The sequence below is a fragment of the Sparus aurata genome, chromosome 21 (assembly GCF_900880675.1).
Source record: "Sparus aurata chromosome 21, fSpaAur1.1, whole genome shotgun sequence".
NCBI lineage: Eukaryota > Metazoa > Chordata > Actinopteri > Spariformes > Sparidae > Sparus > Sparus aurata.
The window spans coordinates 26015520-26040293 of NC_044207.1; the positions used below are offsets into that span (position 1 = coordinate 26015520).

The window sequence follows — 24774 nt, forward strand, 5'->3', positions numbered from 1 at the left end:
ATGCTCAATGTCATGGACAGGAATGAGGTTTCACCGGCGTCTGCTGCCACCATGAAAAAGAAGGCGGTGGGCGGCAGCGGATGCAGCCACATCAGCGCACCCAAGGCTGCCACGTCCAAATGCACAAGAAGCAGCAGCAGCCAGAACTGTCTGGACTCCGCCTCACCGAGCGGTAAGCAGCCCGGGGCGGCCAGCAACGTCGTGATGGACGAGACGGAGGACGGAGAAGAGGAGTCCAAGTTTCAGCATCCACGGTTGCGCCGAGCCGGGGGGAGCGGCAGCGGCGGAGGTGGAGGAGGAGGAGGCGGCGGCAGTATCAGGATGAAGAACTTTACGCCAGGAGGGGGAGCCGCGTCCTCGGGTTCCAGGAGAAACTCCAACAAGGAGCCCTACCACACGCACACAGAGGACGCTGCCGCCGCTCCACGGCCCACTGCTGCCTCCAGAGCCACCCAGACCCAGACACCCTGTCCGGGCGATGCTGCCCAGCGCGGCCAGACCAGCAGAGCATCTGGGGCGGAGGCGTCGGAATCAGCGGTCGCGGTCGAGGTTTTAAACGCGACAGCGGGTGATGGTTGCAACAGCGTCGCTCCAATTTCCAGCATGAAATGCAACAAAAACGGAGAATGCAGGAGGGACTCGGGTACCGGGAGCCTGCGCTCAATCATCTCCAAGCAGGAGAAGCCGACAGGAGGGTCGGGGAGGGCCGAGGACGGAGGGAGCGCCAAGCGAGGAGCCTGTAACTCGACCTCCGCCAGCATGGACGGCTCGATCACGCCAGGCGGGTCCCTGACCGGGGCGCACGGAGGAGAGAGCGCAAACCCCGGCACTACCCCCGTGTCCAGCGGCGTCCCCGAGAAAAAGGACTCCAAGGTGTCCTTCTCCAACGCACCAAGCCGGAAAGCCTCGTCCTCGCTGCACGGCCCGACTCAGACTCAGACCCAGCAGCCCAGGAACTCTGTCACTTTCCAGAAGCCGGAGGATGGACCGCCAATTGTGCCCGCCGAGGATGCGGAGCCTCGGGGCAGCCAAGCCAGCTTCATGCAGCGGCAGTTTAGTAGTATGCTGCAGCCTGGAGTTAACAAATTCTCCTTACGCATGTATGGTAGTCAGAAAGCAGTGGAGAGAGAGCAGGAGAGGGTCAAATCAGCTGGAAATTGGATTATCCACCCTTACAGCGATTTCAGGTAAGAGCTGGGGGCTGCCATTGGTGGCACGTTGAAAGTCATGCGGGGCCCGTTTGGATCCTCATTGTCACCTACAACTCACTTTAGAGTGAGTAACCACCGCGACTCCGCGGGAACACACGCGTGCTCATTGTTCCAGGCTTCAGGCTGCTGATTTCTCCCCTTTTCAGCCCCTTTAACGATCCAATCTGTAGAGATTTGAATCGATGCATTGCAGCGTGCTGCCATTAACCCCCCTCCCAACAACCTGTTGTCAGGCAGATGGACTTGAGCAAAGAGTGTCCTTTCAAGGTTGTAAACAAATCCTATTCCGGTGTGTTTGTACAGTAGCATGTCTGGGATGCTCAACAAGCCCCGGCCTGCTAACACAGCTCCACTTTTCGTGTGCGGTGCGCGCACATCGAACACAGAGGACCGCGCGCGCCGACGCTAATTCAGGCTCGATTTGAGAATCATGTTCCTTAAAAAAATAAATAAATGACAACAGATCTGGTTATTGTTCCAGTAGGAGCTCTGCGACGAGAGCTGACGGGATGTAGGCTACGTGTGTGTGTGTGTGTGTGTGAGAGAGAGACAGCGTGTGTCAGTGTGTGTGTGTGTGTGTGTGTGTGTGTGTGCACTCAGTAATGGAATGTCACCTTGAGCCAAGTGTGCGAAAACCTCAAGCATGCTCACTGGAGACGTGTCCGCCCGCTCGGCTCCCCGGATCCCGCATCTTATTGACGGATGCTTTGTTAGTCTCGGCTCGGTCGGAGCGGACCGGCTGGACGTCCAGCTCATATTATGGTCTGACAAATATTTAAGGAAATCCACGAGCCAAGACGCCTCGTGACAAATGCGCTCAACCTCCCCTCCCCCCCCTTTTTTTTATTATTATAATTTATTTTTTTTACTCGACACGTATCAGCCGCTGAAGCGCATTTGGGTCAGAATATCAGCCCGCTCGCCTTTCAGCACCACCACGAGTGGACAGCTCCGTCTCATTTGGAGTCGGCTCGCGCGTTTGAGCGCCACCTTCAAACCCCCTCCATCCTCCTCCTCCTCCTCCATCCATCCATCCATCCCCCCTCCTCCTCCTCTCCTCCCCTCCTCCTCCTCCTCCTCCTTCACCACAGCGCCATTCATGTTTGGCCCATTTGTATCACATAACGCCGAGTCAGTGGACCACCACAGGCCACACTCGAGACATGAATCCAGCAGCAGAGATGTGATCAGACCCCGGGACACCTCCTGCGCGCCGCTCGGGTCGCTGTGTGGAGCTCCAGCCGCCATTCTCCTGATAATTCATGCAAAGTTGAGGCGGCAAAGTTGCTCCACGCGTTCGTGAATTCGGTTATTGTCGTCGCCGTGGAGCCGAGGAGTCAGAGCTCGTTGCGTAAGTCGCAGTGTAATGACTCAGCGCTGCACCTGTCCTGCAGAGCCTCCTCTGACGGGATCAGACCTCCACCACTTTCTGCTCTCCGTCCCGCTCACAAAGTGCCACATCACCGCCGGCAGCACACACTCACCCTCCTGGTCTCCATGTGGACCGGAGGGCCGATAACAGCTCCACATGCAACTTATTAATGAACCCTGGTGATGTGTTTAAGGGCTTAGACCCACAGAAACACGCTCAACATGCTTTCATCAGGTTAATTCTTCATGACCGTGTGAGAGCTGAGGATGAACATGATCTAGTCTGCAGAGAATGACTTCTGTTCGGTGCCTCAGAGACTCTGGAGGGTTTTGGTTCGCTGCCCCTGGCACATCTCAAACAGTCTGTTTGGATTTCATATTTGATCTTGCACTGAAAAAAAATGAGCATAAACATAAAAAACCCTCTAAAATGGCACTATGCAGTTTTCTAGAAGAAATTAAAAATCAGAATTTTCATTTTTACAATATTAATGAGGTAGAAATACAAACTCGGAATATTTAGTTTGTCTATAAGTGAACAAACAAGATGTTCTCAGAGGAAAATGAGCTGGGAAGGTGGCAGGGTCCGCCACATGTAAACAAAGTAAAACCGTAGGAAGTTATGTTGTCCTGAAAGGTCAGTTTGTTTATTCAGTTTATTCAGTCGTGAAAACAAAAGGTTTGTTCAGACATGATAAAAATTCAGTCAGTGAAGTTCTTCTTCTTCTGATTAACATTTCTTCCCTTTATAACTACATACTGCAGCTTTAAAGATCACATTCAGTGCAAAGTCTTTCTGTCACGTTGAGTCAGTTTGAAAAAATGAAACAACTTTTGTCTGACCACTTTAAATTAATGCAGATTTCTATATAAACCGTATGTGTGTGTTTAGTTATGACATATAAAGTTAACATACACAAACATCATGTGTTTTTCAAGTGTTCTTATACATCAAAGTTTTGTTTTTCAAGGTGTTTTTTCTGTCTCCAGTAAAAAAAACCCTCACATTTAGTTGTTTAACTCGTTCACACTGACTCAGCATGATAGAAGAACAAAATATATTATTATCATCATAGTTTGTCCAGAAGAGGTCTAATTTACCACAAACATAAGCAGTTTGACTAATTACCTCTTTAAAAAATGTAGTCAGTAAAACAATCCAGGTAACAAAATATTAAATTAATGTAACTTGATTACTTTCCCTTACCTTTGGATCACCTCAATACCAAACATGTGAAAATAAAGTTTACAGAAAAGAAACATCAGCAGGAATCTAAATATCGAGTTTGTATTCTCTAAGAAAAAACACACTGTATCAGGTGATGTTGTGTGAGAAAAATCTCCTAGCCTTTCTTTATCCTAATAACATAATCCCACTGGATTTATTCTGCTACTCCCCAAACCCGAACAAAAGTCATTATGAACTACGTAACGTGTGACAGAAACAACAACAACAATATATTTAATTGTTTTATGGTCTTTTCTGTAGTTTGTGGCAAAGAGAAGTAGAATGACTATAATGTTTTTCTACAAATGGTATTTTAATAACATCAGAAGAGAAAATAATTGGAAAAAAAGCAAATCAAGTTTCCTGTTCTGTGAAAGAAAAACAGGTACAGTAGTGGACGGGCATGTCACGATGACCCCGTCAATATTCACAATATTATCCTGATAAACAATATATATTAATTGTTTATTGAATATTCTAAAAACTCTTGTACTAAAGTGTACTGGAATCACTTTAACTTTACATTCAGTAAGAAAACTAATATTTTTATTGCATAACTGATAAGAGAGAAGAATCTTAAATAAGTTATCAGATCATGAGGTTTTCCCGCACGAATAAACTTGTTGTTTCTGGTTCGGACTCATCCAATTTAACTGTTTTTTCGCGGGGGATTACACAATGACATGCCTTTAGCCGCTGTGACAGGCTTAGAAATTCAAAATAATTCAGAAAACTAATAAAGGTCTGTAGGTCAGCCAGCTAGACAGCTTTTTCAAGTCAGTCATGTGAGGATACTCGCGATTACCTCCATAATGAAAACGAAGACTTATTGCGCATGTTTTTCACGATCCACGACCAATTCTTCCATCATCTCATCCTGAGATGTGGATTATCTGAAAGCAAAACCTGCTGTCAACCAAACAGAAGGGTGAAGAAGAGAGCTTTCCATCTTTTAACTCCTCATTTAAACCTTGAAAATGCAGCGTGAAGATCACTTCAGTTACAGAAAACCCTATCGTGACACAAGAAAAAGAAAAACTTCATCAGCAATTCACATAAAGTTCTTTAAGCTCGCTGAGCGGAGACAATCACGAGATTCATTTTGTTATATTATAGGAGTGTAAATTGAATGGGGGAGAAATTGCCTCTAACAAACAATTATAAGCGTGTGAGTTGAGCGCTCGTCGTGTCCGGGCAGCTCCTCCACTTTGTTTACGCTTTTCCATCTCCAGTTAGGAAGTCTCTTGTGTCTATCGACTTTCCACAGCAACTCCCTTTTCTTATCTGACTCTATTTTTGTCTCCCCCCCCCCCCGTCTCCCTTCTTCCCCTCCTGTACCCATGTCAACACACTGTCATGTGCACACACAACGACTACACACACATGCCTGCTTTAGGTTCTACTGGGATTTCACAATGCTGCTGTTTATGGTGGGCAACCTGATCATCATCCCCGTGGGCATCACCTTCTTCAAGGAAGAGACCACCACGCCCTGGATCATCTTCAACGTGGTCTCCGACACCTTCTTCCTCATGGACCTGGTGCTCAACTTTCGCACCGGGATCATCATCGAGGACAACTCAGACATCATTTTGGACCCTAAAACCATCAAGAAGAAGTACCTAAAAACTTGGTTCATTGTGGACTTTATCTCCTCCATCCCAGTGGATTACATATTCCTCATAGTGGAGAAAGGGATCGACTCGGAGGTGTACAAGACCGCTCGGGCCCTGAGGATCGTCCGCTTCACCAAGATCCTGAGTCTTCTGAGGCTGCTGCGGCTCTCCAGATTAATACGCTACATCCACCAGTGGGAAGAGGTAAGAGCGCACATTTCCCGACTGTAAATATGTGAAACCTAATCACACAGTCTCTCCCGCATCACAGAGGAAGAAACACCCAATCTAGCCAGTGATAAAAGGTCACTGATTTGCCTCCAATATGTTGCTGTTGGCTCGTGACCAAACCAACAATCTGCCTCTCTGTCTGCTCCGAGCGGCCTGCTCTCCTCCGCCTGGAGGCTCCATATTAATGTTCTCACCTGCCACCTGGTGAGAAATGTCTAACGTCAGCAGGATGTTTGAGCTTTAACAAAGTTTGCATTCTAATTACTGTTATTGTCACACAACCTCCCTCCTCCCCTCCTCCCTCCCGTACCCCTCCGTCTCTCTGTCTGACCTGGCAGTCTCACAGGTGGCATCAGGGGGGCTAATAAGCGGCCTATTAACAGGGCAAACACAGTTAATCAATTAAGGCGCTGGAGGATGAGCAGGTGGGGCGGAGGGTGATGATAATATGCAGCGCTAGGGGGCTGTTGACTGTGATTATATATGTCACTAATTGTTCATTTAAAGGGACTGAAGAGGTAAGATAAGCTGGCATTTCCTCAGAGGCCCCGACAGCCAGACTTTGGATGTGAAAATGGGTGCCGGCGTTGACTGAAGAGCCAGCCTTGCCCTGCCCGGTTGCTCAGCTTTCATGTGCTCTGTGAGGGATGCACTTTGTCAGGGGAGGCCCTCCCTGCTCCGGCCTCTCCTCCAGACTCCTGCCTCAATCGAAGGAGAGCAGGCCGGGAGACGGGAGGTCCGACAATGTCACGAGATCACTCGACTTTTCGTTTATGTCAGTGCTGGCAGCCTGGTGTTGGCATTTTGCAGTGGTGAGCAGCGCAGTGGGGCTCGGCTGCTAACTTGACCTTTGGATAATTGGATTTCTGAAGATATGATGTGATGCGCGCACGTACGCACACACACACACAGCGGCGCGTGATGGGAAGTGATACTTGGCATGCATGGAGAATGAGAGTGCAGACGTGGTGGACAGCTGACACATGAAATGCCCGGCTTCAGACAGAGCTGCAGCGACTCATCGATTAGTTGTCAGCTATTGAATAAATCACCAACTATGTTGATAATCGATTAATCACTTTGAGTCATTTTTTAAAAAAGAAAAAAAGCTTCTTAAAAGGGAATATTTTCTGGTTTCTGTTCTTCTCTGTGACGATAAACTGAATATCTTTGAGTTGTGGACAAAACAAGACATTTGAGGACGTCATCTTCGGAAACACTGATCGACATTTTTTCTACTTTCTGAAATTTTCATTGCAAAAATAATAGATAGATGAATCGGCAATGACAATAATCATTATTCGCTGCTCCAGTTTTTAAATGATCTGTCATTTGATGTTCATTTTCAGGTCCATGATATTATTTTGTGTTACTACTAGAACAGGTTTACATGCTCAAACACATCAGTCTACTCCTCCCTCTGTCTGAAACACTCTGTTTTGGCCTCTGTCTCTTTAAGACCCCGCCCACCTGAATACCCAGTCTGCTCTGATTGGTCAGCTCCCACAAGCCTGAGCCAGCACCTCTTACAACAACAGAGCAGCTGTGCTATATCAATTCCTATGTGCCAAACTACCTGCTAGGCATAAATTAAGCAAATGTGTGACATGATGATGTAGTCTGATGTCACAAAGTCACAGAATTAAAGGCGGGACTACTGACGAGGCGTTTGAGGAGCAGTGTTTTCTGTGGGAGAGAGGAGCTTCTGTTGGTGCAGAGAGATTTTACACGCAGACGAACTAAAAACACTGAAGACACACAATTATAATTAACTTCAGACTAATTTTAAGTATAAATCCAAGAACATTTTTATAAATGAGGCTCCTGAACAATAAGATGCTTTCAGCTCCTGTAACTTTCACAGCGCTGTCCACGGTGCTGAACGTCTCCATCAACCGACGCTCCATCCTCGGTGAAAAAGATATGACAAATGAGTCTATGTTGTCAGTTTCTGATTGATAAAAAGTGACAGTGAAAACCCTATAAAGGTTAAAGCGACATTTAGAAAGATCAGCACATGTGATTCATGTCCAGTCTCATTCCTCATCACTCCCATCGCAGTGTATCACTTCTCCCTCAGCTGCACTGACTCACTCCTTCATAGTGGACTCTATCAGATCTTTCTTCATGGTTATCTATGAAAAGTATAGGAACATGAACAGATTTGGACCCTATTAACATAATTATGGTATTAAATGCCGTCAGAGCACCAACAAGGCCTTGCTTCTTCAAGTCAGCGAGGTGATAGATGATTGGCCTAAGTGACTGTCCGGTGACTCAGAGTGATTGATGTGTGAGACGACATAGGCTATCAGTTGTTAAGGATCATGATGGTCGCTGTCCATCACTCTGCGCGTTTGAATGAGTGTGTGCGTGTACGTGTTGGCATGTCTGTCCGTGTTGTTAGTGTAACCGTGAGCCCGCAGGCATGCGTGAGCGTTTCGTGTGCGTGTTTGAGCCTCTGATTGATGTCATGTATCCCTGTAACAAATGTCTTGGCCGCTCCTGCTGTGCTTGATTTGGGACTGATGGGAACCTGTCTCCCCTGCTCATTAATCAAACTTGGTATAGTCCAGAGGAGACCGTGGGGCCGAGCAGGGAGCCAGTCCTGCCACTGAGACATGCATTCAAAGTATCTGACAAACTTCACGTAAGCCACATTCACTGAAGCTCACATTCCAAAATCCAACTCCCCTCCCTGTCTTATCGTCTCGCTTCCAGATCTTCCATATGACCTACGACCTGGCCAGTGCGGTGATGCGGATCTTTAACCTGATTGGCATGATGCTGCTGCTGTGTCACTGGGACGGCTGCCTACAGTTCCTGGTTCCCATGCTGCAGGACTTCCCCTCAGACTGCTGGGTGTCCCTCAACAAGATGGAGGTAAGTGTCAGGGAGTCATGTCTGTGCATACCAAGTGTCACATCCCTCCCCCCAGCGGAACTGGATTTGGGCCTTTTTACTCCGACGCTGATTGGGAAAGAGCTACCAGTGGTCACAGAATATTGATTGAAGTCACTGAGGGTCGTCAGAAAATATTGGCTGAATGTCAATCAATATTTTGCGACCATGATAAACTAAAACGGAGGCCCCCGGCGCTCATGTAACGATGTTGTCATCAACAGAGGAACCCCTGGAAACTTTGTGTGAATGAACATGTAGTTATTTTCCTATTAACTCATCTTTATTGTAGCACGGGAGGAAGATATTGATTAATCTAGTCTTCCTTCCTTTATCAGGGCGAGCAGTGATAAATGAACAGCTATCAGCTAAACGCAATCTCCAGAATAAAAGACGGCAAATTCTGAACACTAACAATATTTAGAAACTTTACATTTCTTTTGGTATTTCATGTGCTCATGATAACCTGTTGTGATTGTCACAAACACGGCTGAAGATATCGCGACTTTACATTACAAAAATATGTTATTTGTCACCACAACCACACGTGGAAATTGTCCCACAGTCTCCTCATAAGTATCCAGGGGTCTCAAACTGAGGCTACTGGCCTGTAACTGCACCTCCATCCCCCTCCACCTCCCAATATGACAGTCAGGTCATGAACAGCCACCACTTTGTGACCCACATGATTGTTTAAAGGATATTTCCTAATGTCACCTGAATGCACCAGGGCGGGTTGAGCAACAACTTGCAGGCAATAAGCAGGAACACTGATGAGACACAAGGAGTAAACGCAGGACCGCATTGTTAAACAGACGACTGAAAGAGTTAAACACATCGACTGAATACACAGGGATCAATTAACAATTAACGAATGAAACGCAGGTGAACACAGAAAACAGGCTGGGAAACAGACAAAGACAGGAAGTGTAGTTCAAAACATGACACACGAGGAGCGTCTCCTTCAACATTAACCAGGAAGTAACGAGAAACTGAAACGCAGAACCATTAAACTGTAAATTGTTTTCATATATAGTTTACGCAGCGTCCTAATGTTTTTGGGAGTGGGGTTTATAAAAAAAATCTTCGGCCAAGCTCACAATGATGATGCTGAAATGATGATATTTAAATCTTAATTCGGTTTGTTAGCATGATTACATTTGCAGATTTAGAGGGGAATATCATTAGTGTTTACATAAAATATCGGACCAAAACCAAAATACTGGACCAATTAGATTCTGATCCGATGATGGTGCCACACGAAAAGTCGTAGAAAAACGCCAGCGTCATTAGGATTCATCCTCTGGGAAACATGAACGTCTGCACCAGATGTCACGACGATCCATCCAACAGTTGTTATTGCAGCTTGGACTTGCATTTCCATCCCCAGAGTCGATGCTGCTAACGTTGCTAAAAGAACGAAAGAGTGCTCCAGGTTAGCGGTGATAGTTGTGCATACTCTAATTTAGATCAATATGGTCCACTTTGAAAACAGAGCCCTGCACTATTCAGGGAGCCACTATTACCCTAAGTGATGCTTATTGCAATTATGCTATCACCGGATTCAGGCGGAAAAAGTCAGTACTGTGTTCCAACAAATCCAGAAAATTACTCATATCACTGCCCTCTGAAGTAGCATTCAGCCGGTGTGCCAGACACAGACAACAACCGTAGGATACCGATGAAGAAGCTGCGAAACAGAAAGATTCAAACGCACCTCCAGCTCCCCCCCCCCCCACACCTCCTCTTCAGCACGGTGGGGTGATGACAGGAAAGATAAAAGAGGAAAACAGAGGGAAGGGGTGGAGGTGGGGGGATATGGCCAGGCAGCTGGGCTCTTTGTTGCCACGTCTCTCTCAGAGAGATAAAAGCTGGTTGTTTATAGGTCTGTCTGTCAGCCCGGCCTTTTTACTGAGTGAGGGGAGACCACGCTCACCCAGACATGAGGCACGGGTCCAAATGGGGTTTTAAACAGATTGGGTCCCGCTCCCCGACACCGCGAGGGCCTGCCACGACTACTTGTAAATGTTTAGGTTTGAAGTATTCCCTGGATGGCAGCGCCGACCCTTGTTTTTTTATTGTCGTACAGAAATTAATTCCAGTTACAGCGAGTTAATGTGGCGCTGAGAATGAATGTCCTCTCTCCCTCACGCCTGCGAGAGGGAAGGAATTCCTCTCTCAGACGGAGACGTACAGCCGTTTTACAGGCACGTGTGTGCAGAGCTGGATGGTATTGGCAAAACCATATATTACAATATTGACTCAGGCGCTCAGGGTTTCTAATGTGAGGATATTCTGGGTCTGATGGATGGAGCTTTCATGTAATATTCAATCAACATTAGCTCCTGTCAGGAAAAAAACTACTGAAGATGTTTTATGGTGGCAAAACAGGTATAGACATTTGCTATTTATATCACTGAGCTGAAAAAAACATTTAAATTCAGAGAGTAGATTCACATCACTGCAGTTGTAACCTGTCAGAGAATAAAAGAGAATATATTTAAGCTTCATGTGCGTCACTGTTACAATGAGCAGAATGCTCTGTCGTCCCCGAGGCCGACTCTGGATGTCCACACCAAGTCTTTGATGTTATAAACTATTAAAAACGCCGTCATGCTGAATCATTCAACTCTTTACCCTCCGCTGAAACACACTGACAGTGAATGTTACAAAGCAAAGTTAATGCTGAATCCTCACAGCCGTGCATTTCTTTAAAAAGAAAAAGGCTGTTAATAAATATTGTAAAGCTCAACTGAGAGATATGTTGATGTAATAAGAGCTGAAAATGTCCGTCAGTGATGGACAAATATTCAATCAGCAACTGTTTTGATTGATTATTATTTCAGTCATTTTTCAAACATCTATAATTAACTGCTTTTCTGTTTTGCATCACTGTGAATTGAAAATCATTCAGTTTACGTGGATGTCGTCTCTGTGATATCACCAGTAAGTTTCTGAGGAACCATTTTGCTCAGTGTGATGACTCCGGTCGTCGCCATGTTGGCAGTGCCAGACGCCTGCTCCTGTCTCTTTAAGGCCCCCCCGAGCACTCAGTCTGCTGTGATTGGTCGGCTCACACATGCCTGACCAAGAGCCGCTAACAACAACAACAGAGCAGCTATGCTAAATCAATTCTTACTTGCAAAACAAGCTGCTAGGCAATAATGACACAAATATGTGGCATTGTGATGTAGTGTGATGTCACAAAGTCACAGAATTAAAGGCGGGACTAATGCGAGGCGTTTAATGACCTGTGTTTTCTGTGGGAGAGGGGGCAGACTCTGACCTCTTTAACTTTCAAGATCTTTTACATGCACAAGAACCTTTATAAAACAGCCATCTTGGGCCATGAGAAGTTAGTAATTTGATATTATGTAAATTAAATGATCAGCGAATTAATAAGGAATATAATTTAAAGATTGATTGATAATTAAAATAATATATATATTTTTAAAACCTTTGCTTTCCCAGACGTGATATCAAAATGCTGACATGCAGATATACATAAACCATGCTGACCTTCCCGATAAAGAACAAGCTTTATGGCACAGCAACCTTAACTTTGGAGAAACCTTAAATAGTTTGGCTTTTATAGCGTACATGAGACCGAGGAGGACATCCTTGTGCTTTGTACAGTGCAGAGTTTGATGAAGTTGGGGGCTGACAGGCCACTGACTCCTCTGTCGCGCTCCCTCTCTCTGGATAATCAAAGACAGTCCGTCTCCAGAGAGCCGTCACTCTCAAGCTAAAGGGCCACTCTGGCACGGTACAGGCTGCCTACAGCCACCTGAGACCGCCCCCCTATTGAGTGGCTGACAACTTGTAACATTAGCCATTGTGCTGCAGCCAGGCCATCCATCAAGCGTCGCACCCTATAGAGGCTCTGGTGGTGTGGGGCCCACAGGCAGGACCCATGGAGGGCGTCGAGAACACTCTGTAACTCCGGATGACATCCACCGACCAGTAATTGGATGCACTCGAACTTGTAATACCTCAGGGAACATAGGTTGTTTCTGCAGTACACCTCAACTTCCGTACATTAATTTCATTTTGTTTATATTTTAGCGTTTAGCTTCACGCAGCCGCCGACTTCATTTTCACGGCGGAGCGCAGGTTGGCGGCAGGAGCCTCGCTGAGTACAGAGGCGACCGGGTAATAATAGTGACAGCAGAGCCAACTGACAAACACAGGGAGTATAGTTTCAACGCTGTAATTACGACCGTGTGTACCCATCCCTTACTGTATTCACATCACAGAGACGTCGCTTTATGATCCCCCGCTGCCATCAGCAGGAGGGGGCTTTGCAGCACAGTGGTCTGCTCTCTTGGAGAAGATAAGCCGGTGTTAAATCACAATCTGTTTACCCACCACACCTAGTTTTTAACCAAACAGTATTACAGGTCTGCTGCTGGACGTCGCAAATTTGATTTAAACTACCCACTAAGCTGCTAAGAGCATATAAACATGAGGAGTGAAAGCAGATGTCTAACCTCTGAGAATGGACTAGAAAATTAGGTGGTGTTTGCTTCCCGGGTGAGGAAAAGGGGGGAAGGATGTGATTATCTCAGTCCCAGAGGAACTCAGGTGTTCTCAGGGATCTCACTGCGCTGAGGACCAGCAGGCCCGCAGTATCCTGCTCAAGCATGACGCACTCAAACAGTGCTCAGGCTTCCTTATGTTGGAGAGCAGATGTGCAAATGTTGCAGCTGAGTAACGGTTACTTTGTCATGGTCAGCCTTTCACACATTAAAGGAACCGTTCACGTAAAAAGAAAACATTTAGTCATCATCGATTCAGATGGACGGGGAAGTTCGGTAGTCAGCAGAACGGCGTTTTCTGAAACAACAGAAATAGATGGAAGGTTGTTTTAAAGTGTGATTAAAGTGTGAAAAAAGGAACAGAAATAACCATGAAATGGCTACATACAGCTGGTCCGTGGAAATAATGCCTTTTCAAATCAATTTCTGGACTCTAGACGAGCTGTATGGAGCCATTTTATGTTTCTTTTCAGTTGGTTTCCATCCGTCTTCCATTCTCCGTCCACTTCAGTGGTTTAAGAGAACGCTGCGACGCTGTTTTGCAGCAAAGCTCCGGAAATATTTTATCGGCCACAAAACTTCACCCGACTTTCCATCTTAGACAATGACTGAGTTTTCATTTCTGAATGAGCTTACCTCATGTGTCGACGTTAACAGGAGAACAGGAGTTTTATTTTCATTACTACTCAGCTTGTGGAGAATAATGTGTGTTTTGTTGCTCTGGAGGAGCTTTGTCAATAGGGGGGTACCAAAATATCGATACTACGATATATCGCGATATTTCGTCTTGAGGTACGTTATCGATATACTGGCGCCAAATATCGATATTCAATAATATTTAAATTGCGGTCAGTGTGTGTGTTAACAAGAGCCACTGTGCAGTATACACTTTGTTTTACTTGGCTGTCATTCATGTGAAATTGATTGACAATGTTTTGTAATTCCTGTGAAATGGATTCAGTGCAGTCAATAAATTCTGAATTTCTTCAGTGACACAGATATGGTGATGTATCGTGGATGAAATTTCTTGCAATATAAAGATTATCGCAGAATCGCTGTATCGTGATATTATCATTATCGTGGGCAAAATATCGTGATAGCATCGTATTGTGAGGTAACTGGTGATACCCAGCCCTATTTGTCAAGTCTACAAAAATGGCCCCCCGATAATGTCACTGGGTTTATCTCTGCTCGAGGTCATGATACTTAAAATACACAGGCATTCATCAAGCATTTAAGCTATTAAGCAGGTTTGTTGGAAATGTAGGGTTCCATGTTTTGGGAGCTTGAATCATTCAAGAGACTACAAGTCCTTCTGCTGTAACCTTTTTTAAAAAAAATGTGTTTCTGGAGTTCCACTTGAGAAGTACAATTAAAAATTCACAGTCAGTGAATTCATTTGAATTTATTTCAATATTAAAAGAATAGTTTGACATTCTTGGGAAATATTCTTACGTTTTTATCAATCCCACTCTCATTACCGCGTGTCATGTGTGAAGCGAGTGCCGGGGGATCGTTGCCTTAACTTCAAGACTAGAACGAGCTAGTTGAAGTGAAAGAAAAGTGCACCTGCCTTCACCTCTGCAGCTCGCTAATTAATTTGCAGCTAATATTTCACCGCCCGTCCTGCAGATTACAAAGAGACCCCTCGGACTCACTGAGGCTGACGAGAAGAAAGAAAGAAAGAGAGAGAGAGACAGAGCTGACTGCACAAGAAACTCGGATAAGACATTGTAAAATAAACCGATGTGTGTGTGTGTGTGTGTGTGTGTGTGTGACGGGGACCAGCGTTGTTACACGTGTGTCAATTCTCTTTCAATATTTCCAGCTTATCGGCTGCCGTCGGACACACACAATGATCAGTCATTCAGGGCGATATAACTTCATTTTCCTTTATCTGCTTCACACTGTCTCGGCTTTTTTCCTTCCATTCCTGCACCTCTCAGGCCGACACAGAGCCTCAGTCACTCACCTCGTGGTGCGACGAGGTGTGAACTGATGGCAGCGGTGACGGGGCAAAATTCACCCTGTGTAGCTCTTTGTGTGCACTTTGAGCCATGCTAGCCGCCGGGCTGTAGGGACGGCTGTGTGTCGTTTGACTGGTTTAGATCCATATTGAAATATATCAACTATTAGATGGATCGCCATAAAATTCATGGTCCCTTGAGGATGAATCTTAATGAATGCGTTGCCCTTAACTGACCCTTAACTGACAACTATTGGATTGGAACTTTGCAATTTTGGAGCAGATGGTCACTTTCAAATTAGACTTGCAAAGCCAGACCTATCTGCACAGTTCGTTTTAGTGCCGTGCCAGTGCTGGAAAAAGGTCTGACTCAACCTGTTATCATTCTGAGACGATGGGGAAAAACTCTCTGGTTTGTTTATATTCTTCTAAACTGATCATAATGACGGTGACGGTGCCCTTACAAAAGGTAGCACACAGATAGCAGAAGGGGAGAATTCCAACTGAAATAATTGGCAAATCACAGGATTGTCGAACTTCTTCCTGTCCCCCAATTATAAACGTGAATTATGGGCGTGTTTCCAACGTATCCTGTCTGTTAAAGTTGCTTTTAGATGCTTGAAGAAAAGAAAGAGCTGAGTTGTGCAAGTGTGTGGATGCAGAGAACAGGGAGGGGAATGCTAACTGCTAACCAGACAGGAAGTTAGCTAAGATGATGACAACACTTACAGCAGCTTTAACCGGAACCAGTGTTCCCTTTGGTAACTAGCTAATCGAAGCTAATCCTTTATCATGGAGCGATTTTCTGTTAGCAACTTAATCGAGTGAATCCAAAAAACACTACAGCTATTGTTTAGCCCACTTGGCTAATGCTGCTAAAACCTTGAATGTGCCGCCAGTGCGTCGGTTATCACAATACACTCTTACTCACGTTAGATTTATGGAGCATCTGAAATATCCCCTGTAATTGTTTCTCCAGTGACCTCCTGAGGAAACCTCGTGGATACAGTTTATTTCCTGTGTTCAGACGATTTCTAAGTTAATAACACTCCTCAGCCTCAGCTATACTTTGTGCTTTTGTGCTGCTTTGCAAATGTTAGCATGCTGACACGCTAACCTCAGGTGGTAACGGAGTAAATAATTACATTAATATGGTTGAATTAAACTTACTCAATGTATAATTGTTCATACAAAGCTCTGACTATATCTCACATCTCTTCACATCACCCAACACGACCTGTTACACCATAACATTTCACTTTGACTCTTTTGCTTTTAGACAAGTAGCCTCAACTTTGTAATACTACCACGCGCATGTCTTCACACAGTAATCCACCTGACAATTGCCAAAGACATTTATTTCTGCTGAAGATTAAAGACTAATGTGGGAAAATGAGTGTTACAGGCTCACAGAGCTGCTAGCGTGACTTCAGACTCTCCTCCGTAGCCAAACGCCGCCACATTCAGTCACTTCTGGAAGGCGCCTGACCGCCATGTATGCCGCCGCTCAGTTTGGCAGGTGAAATGTATGTTTGTGTGGATCTGTGTGAGACACGTGAAGCCGGCCGCTCGGCGAGGTCGCAGCTGCATCCACGAAAAAAGGCATTTTAGGACGCTTGGAGGGGAAATAATAATAAAAAAACCCAAAAACCTTTGCGTTATCAGCCAACTTCAAACAGACTATCTGCAGCTAATGGAGACGGTGATTACCAACAATGCAACGGATAGTTCCCAAACTGGAGCCTCCGGGGAGGGCTGTTGAGACTTATGAGGATATGGAGTCGCGCTCTGCCTCTCTCTTGCCTGTGCTATTTCAGAATCAAAGTGCTCATCGTTCATCTATTATTCAATCTGTTTCACTCCACTGTTTCTCTTTCTGTTTTCACATACACCATTTAGCCTCAGCCCACTTGGTGGAGCTGTATTTATTTTTGGACTCCTCACTTTTTTTTTTTTCTCTCTCCGCTCATGACGGTGAAGTCCTTCCATCACCGCGCCGTCCCTCTAACAGGTCACTGAGCAGAAACACACGTGCATGTTGTTTTGTACATGTGTTTCGCGATTAATTATTGATGGATCAGTCTTTTCGTATTTGTTGATCTCTTCGTCTCTGAATCGATTACGATCCCCCCCCCCCCCCGGGAGCCCAAGCTGTCAAAATACGTCGAATATGTAACGATGCTTGTTACGTAACACAACTTGATATACAAAACCGTTTATTGATTGTGAAAACACTTGACACCGGGATCATATGAATTTTCTGTCAATCAACGAATCGATTCATTATCTGATCAGCTGTGTACTGCTCTATGATAACGAAGGTTGTTCCGATACAGATACAAGTATCGGAACTGCCGCAGGTACTGCCTAAAATACTGGAATCGTTATCGGCGAGAACACGAGTCGGTGCCCTGATCTAATATCATGTCATTTATTTATAGGAAACAGGAACCTGCTACGTCCCTTTTGACTGCAGCCGCCAAGTTGTGCATTTCTAAACAACCATTTCTGACCGACTCTGTGAACTCGACCGTATTCATATATCAAAACAATTAGCGGCTATTTTTAATCATCACTCCATGCTTTTATAGTTAATTCTGCGTGGGCTCGAGGCTCTTAGCATTCATAACATAACATAACTGAGGTGGAGGTGGAAACGAGAGAGGAACCAGAGCCAGGCAGTCCGTACAACGCTCAATCTGTACGTAAGAGAGACGCGTTTCCATCCTGACATGCGGAAGAGTTGTTGCACTTGTGGCACATCGAGTGGGAAGTTTAACCAGACTTGAAAGCGCAGTGTCATCAGAGCAAGTATGAATTAATCAGTGAATATCAGGATTTCTCCAATACGGACAGCAGCAGCCTGAAATATTCACATTCAGGGAATTTAGCTGAAGCTTTTGTCCAAAGCGACTCACGGTAATTCATACATACACTGATGACTGCCGTGCAAGGTGCCGACCAGCACACCAGGAGCAGTTTGGGGTTCAGTATCTTGCTCAAGGACGCTTCGACATGCAGACAAGGGGAATCGAACCAGCGACTTTCCGATAACAAGGCGCTGGCTCTACTCCTGAGCTCCAGCCACCCTAAAAAAAACATTAACTCTGAGCGGGAGAAGTGTTCCCTCACAACTTTTTCTCCTGGAACATGTGTTCCTGTGTCCCCACCAACATTAACACCACTGCTAGCACAAAAGATTCAGACTTTTTAAAGAGTCATTGTCGCTTTTATTTGATATATCGTCACTTTTCAGCTGTCCGTGTATCTCTGGCACTGGTAGCTTTGAATGTTTCACATGAACGGAGGTGTTCTGTAATGGTCAAGCCCCAAGTGTGTAACAGTTTGTCAGACGTAATGTTGGTGCTAACTGCAAACGGAACTCACGTCATAACAATGTTATGAGTTGAAAACATCTTGAAGTAAATGTGTGTAACGCTGTGATCCTGTGATGAAGTGATGGAGACAGAGACAACATTCGCCCTGTTACAGACACTGTACCATCAACACGAGTCTGAAGCGCTTCACAAATTTACACATTTGTTTCTCATAGCCCATGAAAAGTTTTGGAGCTACAGGGATTTAACAGGACGGTGACGGGGCGAGTTTAGTCACATGAGCTAAGCCTGGGGAAGGAAAGTGTGTTTAACAATGTGACGGCAAACGCACTAATAGTCTGCTAATGCACCACTAGGAGCCATAAGAGAGGATATAGTTGATTGCCTTTCCTATCTGAGTGCAGACTGTAACCTCTGTGTAGCCCTGTGCAAATTTAGAGTGTGTGTGTGTGTGTGTGTGTGTGTGTGTGTGTGCGCGTTGTGCTTTGGAGACCAGGCTCTAAAAGGTTTTTTGGGATGCTGTTTATAACTTCATTTTTTTTCCATTCGTGGACAGAAGCCTTAATAATACAGTTTCATTACACAGGATACTAGTTTCTCTGCCAGACTAATTTAAATCCCACCAAAAAAAAAAAAAAAAAAAAAAAGGAGGGAGGGGGGAGGGTTCAATCCTGGCTTTTTTGGCTTTACCTTGAATTAATTGGCATCAGCGGTGGTGTGTGTGTGTGTGTGTGTGTGTGTGTGTGTGTGTGCGTGTGCGCAGGCCGAGGTCACTGCAGTCAGCACTCAGAGCTAATGAAAGAAAAAAAAAGGGATACAAAGGAGGCCCGGTGCACAAACGTCTCAGAGCGACGCAGCTTGTTTGGTTGCTTTTTTTGCGATAAAGGGAGTTTCAGCATTAGAGGAACAACACCGAGCCACTTTTAGCTATTTAGGGATGTTATACCGAGTGTTGCTCTGATGTGGACAAAGTGATCCAACTGCATCACTAATGCTTCGTGATGTTTCTACAACCTGAGGTTCGTCCCTTCGTGAGTCCCGACACCAGCAGCCTGGTGACCGCCGGCCGGCTGTCACCGCCCGTAGTAGATTCTTATTCACACGGCTCTGAAAGGGCATATTTAATGACCTCTCATTATCATTCCCCTCCGAGGAAATAATTTCCAAAGCATCTCTACTTTACTGATTAGGCCTCAAAGGATTCCCCTGATGTCATTTCCTCCTCCGCCGTCTTTCTTTCTAATGCGACGCCGTCCCCGGAGTTCTCATTTGTGTAAGTGCTATTCCACGACCCCGCTGTCCCCCATCTTTTCTTCTAGCCCCCGACTCTCTGTCTTCCATAAACTGGTTTTATGTAACATTGATGTCTTTACCTGTTTGTTTATCTCCCTGTGTTCTCTCTCTCTCTCTCCACAGAATGATACCTGGTCTGAGCTGTACTCCTTCGCCGTGTTCAAGGCCATGAGCCACATGCTGTGCATCGGTTATGGCCGGCAGGCCCCGGAGAGTCTATCAGACATCTGGCTCACCATGCTGAGTATGATTGTAGGAGCTACTTGCTATGCTGTTTTCATTGGCCATGCAACAGCTCTTATTCAGTCCCTGGACTCCTCCAGACGGCAGTATCAGGAAAAGGTGAGAAGCTTCATTAAATCATCTGCGTTCCCCGTGTTCTCAACACCTCTCTGCTTGCTGTTTCCTATTAACCGCTTAACATGCAGGTTCACCCTCAGAGGAAAAGTTTGACATTTTGTGGAAAAACGCCTTCTTAGAGAGTTAGACGAGAAAAAATGAGCGCGGCCTCACGTCTGCGCAGTGGATACGATGCTTCCACCAGCAGTGGCTAACTTAGCTTAGCATGAGGACTGGAAACAGGTGGGAACAGCAAGTCTGGCTCCATCCGAAGGGAACAGAATCTGCCTCCCAGCACCTCTAAAGTTTACTAATTAGCACGTCATGTCAAAGGCTGAAGTGTGAAAATGAAAAAAATGCTGTCTTAAGGGGGATTGTGTGCTGAACGATGCCTCGGTCAGGACCTGTAGCTCAACACAAGTGTGGTTTCAAATATAAATCAAGGCACAGTAAGAAAACATTTTAACTTGTCCTTTGAGTAACTTTTAGGTTGTTAAAACTGTCTTGTTTGAGTTCTGTATTACTGGTCCGGTCCGATTTTGGGCCTCATATAAAACCAGTGTAAACATTTTTAAATGTGCCAACCCTGAGTATCACAAGTATACTAGATCTGCTTGTTTCAGCTCTCGATTGAAACATTGAGATATGAAAGATTCACAGCCAGGACTCAGATTCAGCCTGACACATTTGGTATCTTTGGAAACTTCGGTCTCTCTACTAGAAGTTAGAAAAAATGACGTGTGTTTTAGTGATATTTTGGATCTGCGTCAATCTACATCAACTATGAACTCGAAACAGTATGATGTACCAGTGCCTATATTGGTATTTTTAGTTATTGCGAGGTCATTTCATGGAGTAACTTCAAATTCTTTATATTCCTAAAATCTGCCCAGCCGAAGCTAAAAGGGCGTGTATCTCAGTAAACCTTAATAATTGAACCAAGTATTGAAATTGTATCATAAATTTAAAAGATAAACAACCAAATTGATCCAGTGATTCTTAATTATTCATTCCTCGATCTCTGACGTGAGCCGTCGACGTGCTTCTCTGTTCTTCTGGCATCACATAACTGCATTACCACATGTTGCCACGCTTTGCCCAACACAAGCGATGACGCAAAAGCCAGAAGTCTCAGTGTTCGGCTGCAGGAAGGACGAATGCTGGAGCTCTGATGGTCTTTGTCGCGGATCATTGTGAACAGGATTGGACGAACGACGACCTCCCGTGGTGTCGTCAGAGCTCTCTGTACCAGTTAGCTGCTGGCAGCGGTCGGTGTTTACTATGAAACTGTAAGTGCTGACCGTGATGTGCAAGGTTCGCAAATGCTGCTAAAAACAACTGACATGTCGTCGCAGCCTCATGTTACCGTACGTAGAAGACATCTGCAGATTTGAGGGATTACTCACTCAGTACCTGCTGATACCAGTTTGGGTTTCAGAATCTGTCGGGGACCAAAAAAGTTGGACGGATTTCAACTGTGCGTCGCTGCAGGTTGTGAGTTTTGTCGTGACTGACCCCGCTGGTCCTCGGGTCAGTTTTTAAAAAAATTCTTAGTCGATCAGAACAGCGGTGCAGCTCATTAACTCGTGCGCACTTCCTCTCGCTCTCGTCGTCGTTCATTGGCCGCAGCTGCTCTTACATTATTTGACTGTTTGTTCCCGCTGAAGTGTAAATGTCTCCTTCCTGCATTCTCTTGTATTCACGTATTCAAAACGCAGGATTTGAATGTGATGAATATGAATTTTGGAACGTGTAGAGAGTGTAGCACAGAGGTCAACACCGACACACGTTCCCTTTAGCGCCACGACCTCAATCACGCACTCTCAGGTGCTGTCAACCTCTCATATATATTATCGTCAGACAGCCTATCAGACATCTTTTTGACACGAGGACGGGGGGGGGGGGGGGGGGAGATCAGAGCGGCGCTGCAGCAGTGGCCTGTAGTGGTAACAGTGCAGCAGCCATCTCTGTTTCCAAGCAGAGTCTCGCTGGCTGGGGAGCAGGGGGAGTGTTGCTGGCTTTCAGCAGCCAATCAGAGGCTGCGGGTGTGTTCGGCCAGGTAGAGCCACGTCGCCAGCGGCTGGGCGTAAGTGTGTGTGTGTGTGTGTGGAGGAGGGGGTGCTGATGTGGGCGAGAGAGAAAGAGACATAGAGAGAAAGAAAGAGAGAGAGAGAGAGAGAGAGAGAGAGAGAGAGAGTGTGTGATATGATGTCCCCTTGGGCAGCGGTAGAATTGATGAGGCAGCAGACCTGTGTGTCCTGCCAATGTCATCCTGAAGGTGACGTAAGCAAACATGGCCGCCTCTCTCTCTCTCTCTCTCTCTGATCACTCACTCACTGGCTCTTACTCTACCTGCACTCTGTATCATCTGTTATGCGTCTTTACCCCCCCACCCCCCCCCCTTTTGTATCATCTCACCCCCCCTTTTTTTTCCCTCTTCTTCTTCAATATGTCCACCTGATTTCCCTCTCGTCTCCGTCCCATCCTCTGAATCTGGATCTCTCCCTCTCTCTCCTCTTCTTCCCCTCTGTCTATCCTCTCTGGTGTCCTTGAGAGGTGCAGCGCTACTGCTAACTGTCTGCTACAAGGGAGCAAAGAGAGGGGGAGGGGAAAACCTGTGGGAGACGGGAGGGCCCTGTTTGTCGACACAAGTCCTGGTGCACTGCGAGACATCTGAACGCCGCCTCCTTCGCATCGTCCTGGGCGGCCTTGTGTCTGGCTAGCATCGCACGGAGCTGCCCACAGAGGCTTCTTCAGCCATGTGGCCGGACACTCGGGGGGGGGATGAATCATGTCCAATAAATGGTTTAGAAGACAACGGATCAGCAAGTAAAGTGCTTACCGCTGCTCTTGTCTGTGCGCTGTGTCCTGGGTGATGGGAGTTAAAAGGCATGGAGGGGAACCCGTTGTGTTTGAGGAATGGTTGCTTCCGACGTTGGGGGGGTCACTGAAATGAGCGAGCTGGAGGGTTTGGAAAGTTTATTTCCTGGAAGCCGGAAAACTGACAACATTTGAAGTCTTTAGTTGTGTGTTTAATCCTCAAGCAGCCTGTATGTTCGCTTCAGTTCAACGATAAATTGAGGAGAAACGTGCTCTCACATTAGAAATTAATGCTGTGTGCTCTTCAGACATTTTTCACCACCATCCCAGAATATATATATATTTTTTTCTGCTGAGGGCAGGAGAGAGCATTTCCCCCAGAACCCTCTTTCTGGCCAGTTGTCACATTTTCTTCTTTTTTTTCCGCAGCTCCGTGAGGATTAGTATTTGAGCTGAAGATGTGTTTATTTAAAAAAATAAATAAATAAAGTAACTATAATGTGTAGGGCAGGAAAGTGCCAGCCGTGCCAGGCGAGGCTGATGCCGATGCTGCCGGCTGAATTCGCCACGCCTCCAGATAGGCCTGCGAGTGACATTTTTATCATTTAGAGCGCGTTAGCGAAACACGTCTGCTGGCAGTCTGTTACAGCCCCGCTGAGGCTCCAGCTAGCATTGTGTGTGGAAGGTTTTTTTTTTCACATTTCAGGGCCAGGCAGTAATGTCAGACTCACAATCCGCTGCTGGTTAAATTTAGGGAGAATCTTTTGCGTGGTGGCTTTTGGTGCAGAGACCTGTGAGTTATTTATACACGGTGACAGTGCACACTGACACACAGCAGAGGGGCGGATAGACCTGCGCTGGAAGAAACACCGCCGAAAAAACAATGCAAATGACAAATTCGGTCACGCGTTTTCCATAAAAGTTACGCCTCGCAGTTCGCTGCTTTGTCGACGCGCGGCCTGCGAAACCTGCACGGTCGGCCCGCGGAAACACTTTTCTGGTGCGTCGCATTCTGTGATTTTGACTTTGTGATTACTCGGTTTTATATAATCCACTGCGACGTCACCAGAAAATGCTGCATTAAAAGGCCCTTCACGCTCACAGTCCTCCCACACAGGTGTTTTCACTGATTTTGCCTGATGAGACCTCCTCTCATCCTGCATTCACACGTCTCCCAGAGAATCAGAAAGAAAAAAGGAGAAAGCCTCGCTGTTGTTCCGTCCCGAGTTCACGCGGTATTCCGAGATGTTTCCCCTCGACTGCTCCTCCTGCGCTGCTGTGTATTTGAAGACGTTTCTTAATATGCCGGTATAAACAAACCCTTCCCTTCACATCGTGTTAATATTGGTTTTCATTTAGATGCAGCGTTCAGGGACGAGGGTTTTGTAGGAGGATTTTTCAGCTGGCATGCTGATGTGGTTCTTTTTCACCGAGTCGGAGAAGTCGTCGCTGTCAGAACGCTTAAAAAACTCGGAGGTGGATTTTTTTTTTTTCGACTCTGATTTTGTTTTAACAGCACGATGTGAAATTGCGGCTGTGTGGGCTTGCGGCGCTGCGCCTGACTGACGTCTGTCTGGCCCTCGGATGAGCTCTGCTGCAGCTGCTTGTGAGGCAGACGACGCACCTTTATCACTCGTATCAGCTCACGAAGAAAGTTTTGGGCTCATACGAACCAGAATACATGAAAACAACCGTGTAGGTGTGCGCGGCCTCGTTACAGCGCCGGATTTAACTTCCCCGTTCATTTATCCGACCTGACTGAACTGCTGTGGCTCTCTACATTCTCGTTGTGTAAATGCACAGCGACGTAATGAAAAGCAGCGGAGAGGGAAGGATGCCGCGCTGCTGCAGTGAGCGCAAGGACAGTCAGTGACAGAGGTTAATGGCAGAAAAACGCTGTATAATTCACAACTTTGTGGGTC

General features: G+C 46.0%; 1 protein-coding gene across 1 annotated transcript in view; it reads left to right on the plus strand.

Moving 5' to 3' along the window:
- LOC115572276 (potassium/sodium hyperpolarization-activated cyclic nucleotide-gated channel 2) overlaps nucleotides 1–24774 on the plus strand; it is a 36829-nt gene continuing 12055 nt past the window's right edge. Inside the window, exons 1-4 of the mRNA XM_030402196.1 lie at nucleotides 1–1187; nucleotides 5207–5630; nucleotides 8379–8540; nucleotides 19817–20035. Of these exons, the coding sequence (XP_030258056.1) occupies nucleotides 1–1187; nucleotides 5207–5630; nucleotides 8379–8540; nucleotides 19817–20035 (1992 nt within the window). The remainder of the gene's footprint in view (nucleotides 1188–5206; nucleotides 5631–8378; nucleotides 8541–19816; nucleotides 20036–24774) is intronic.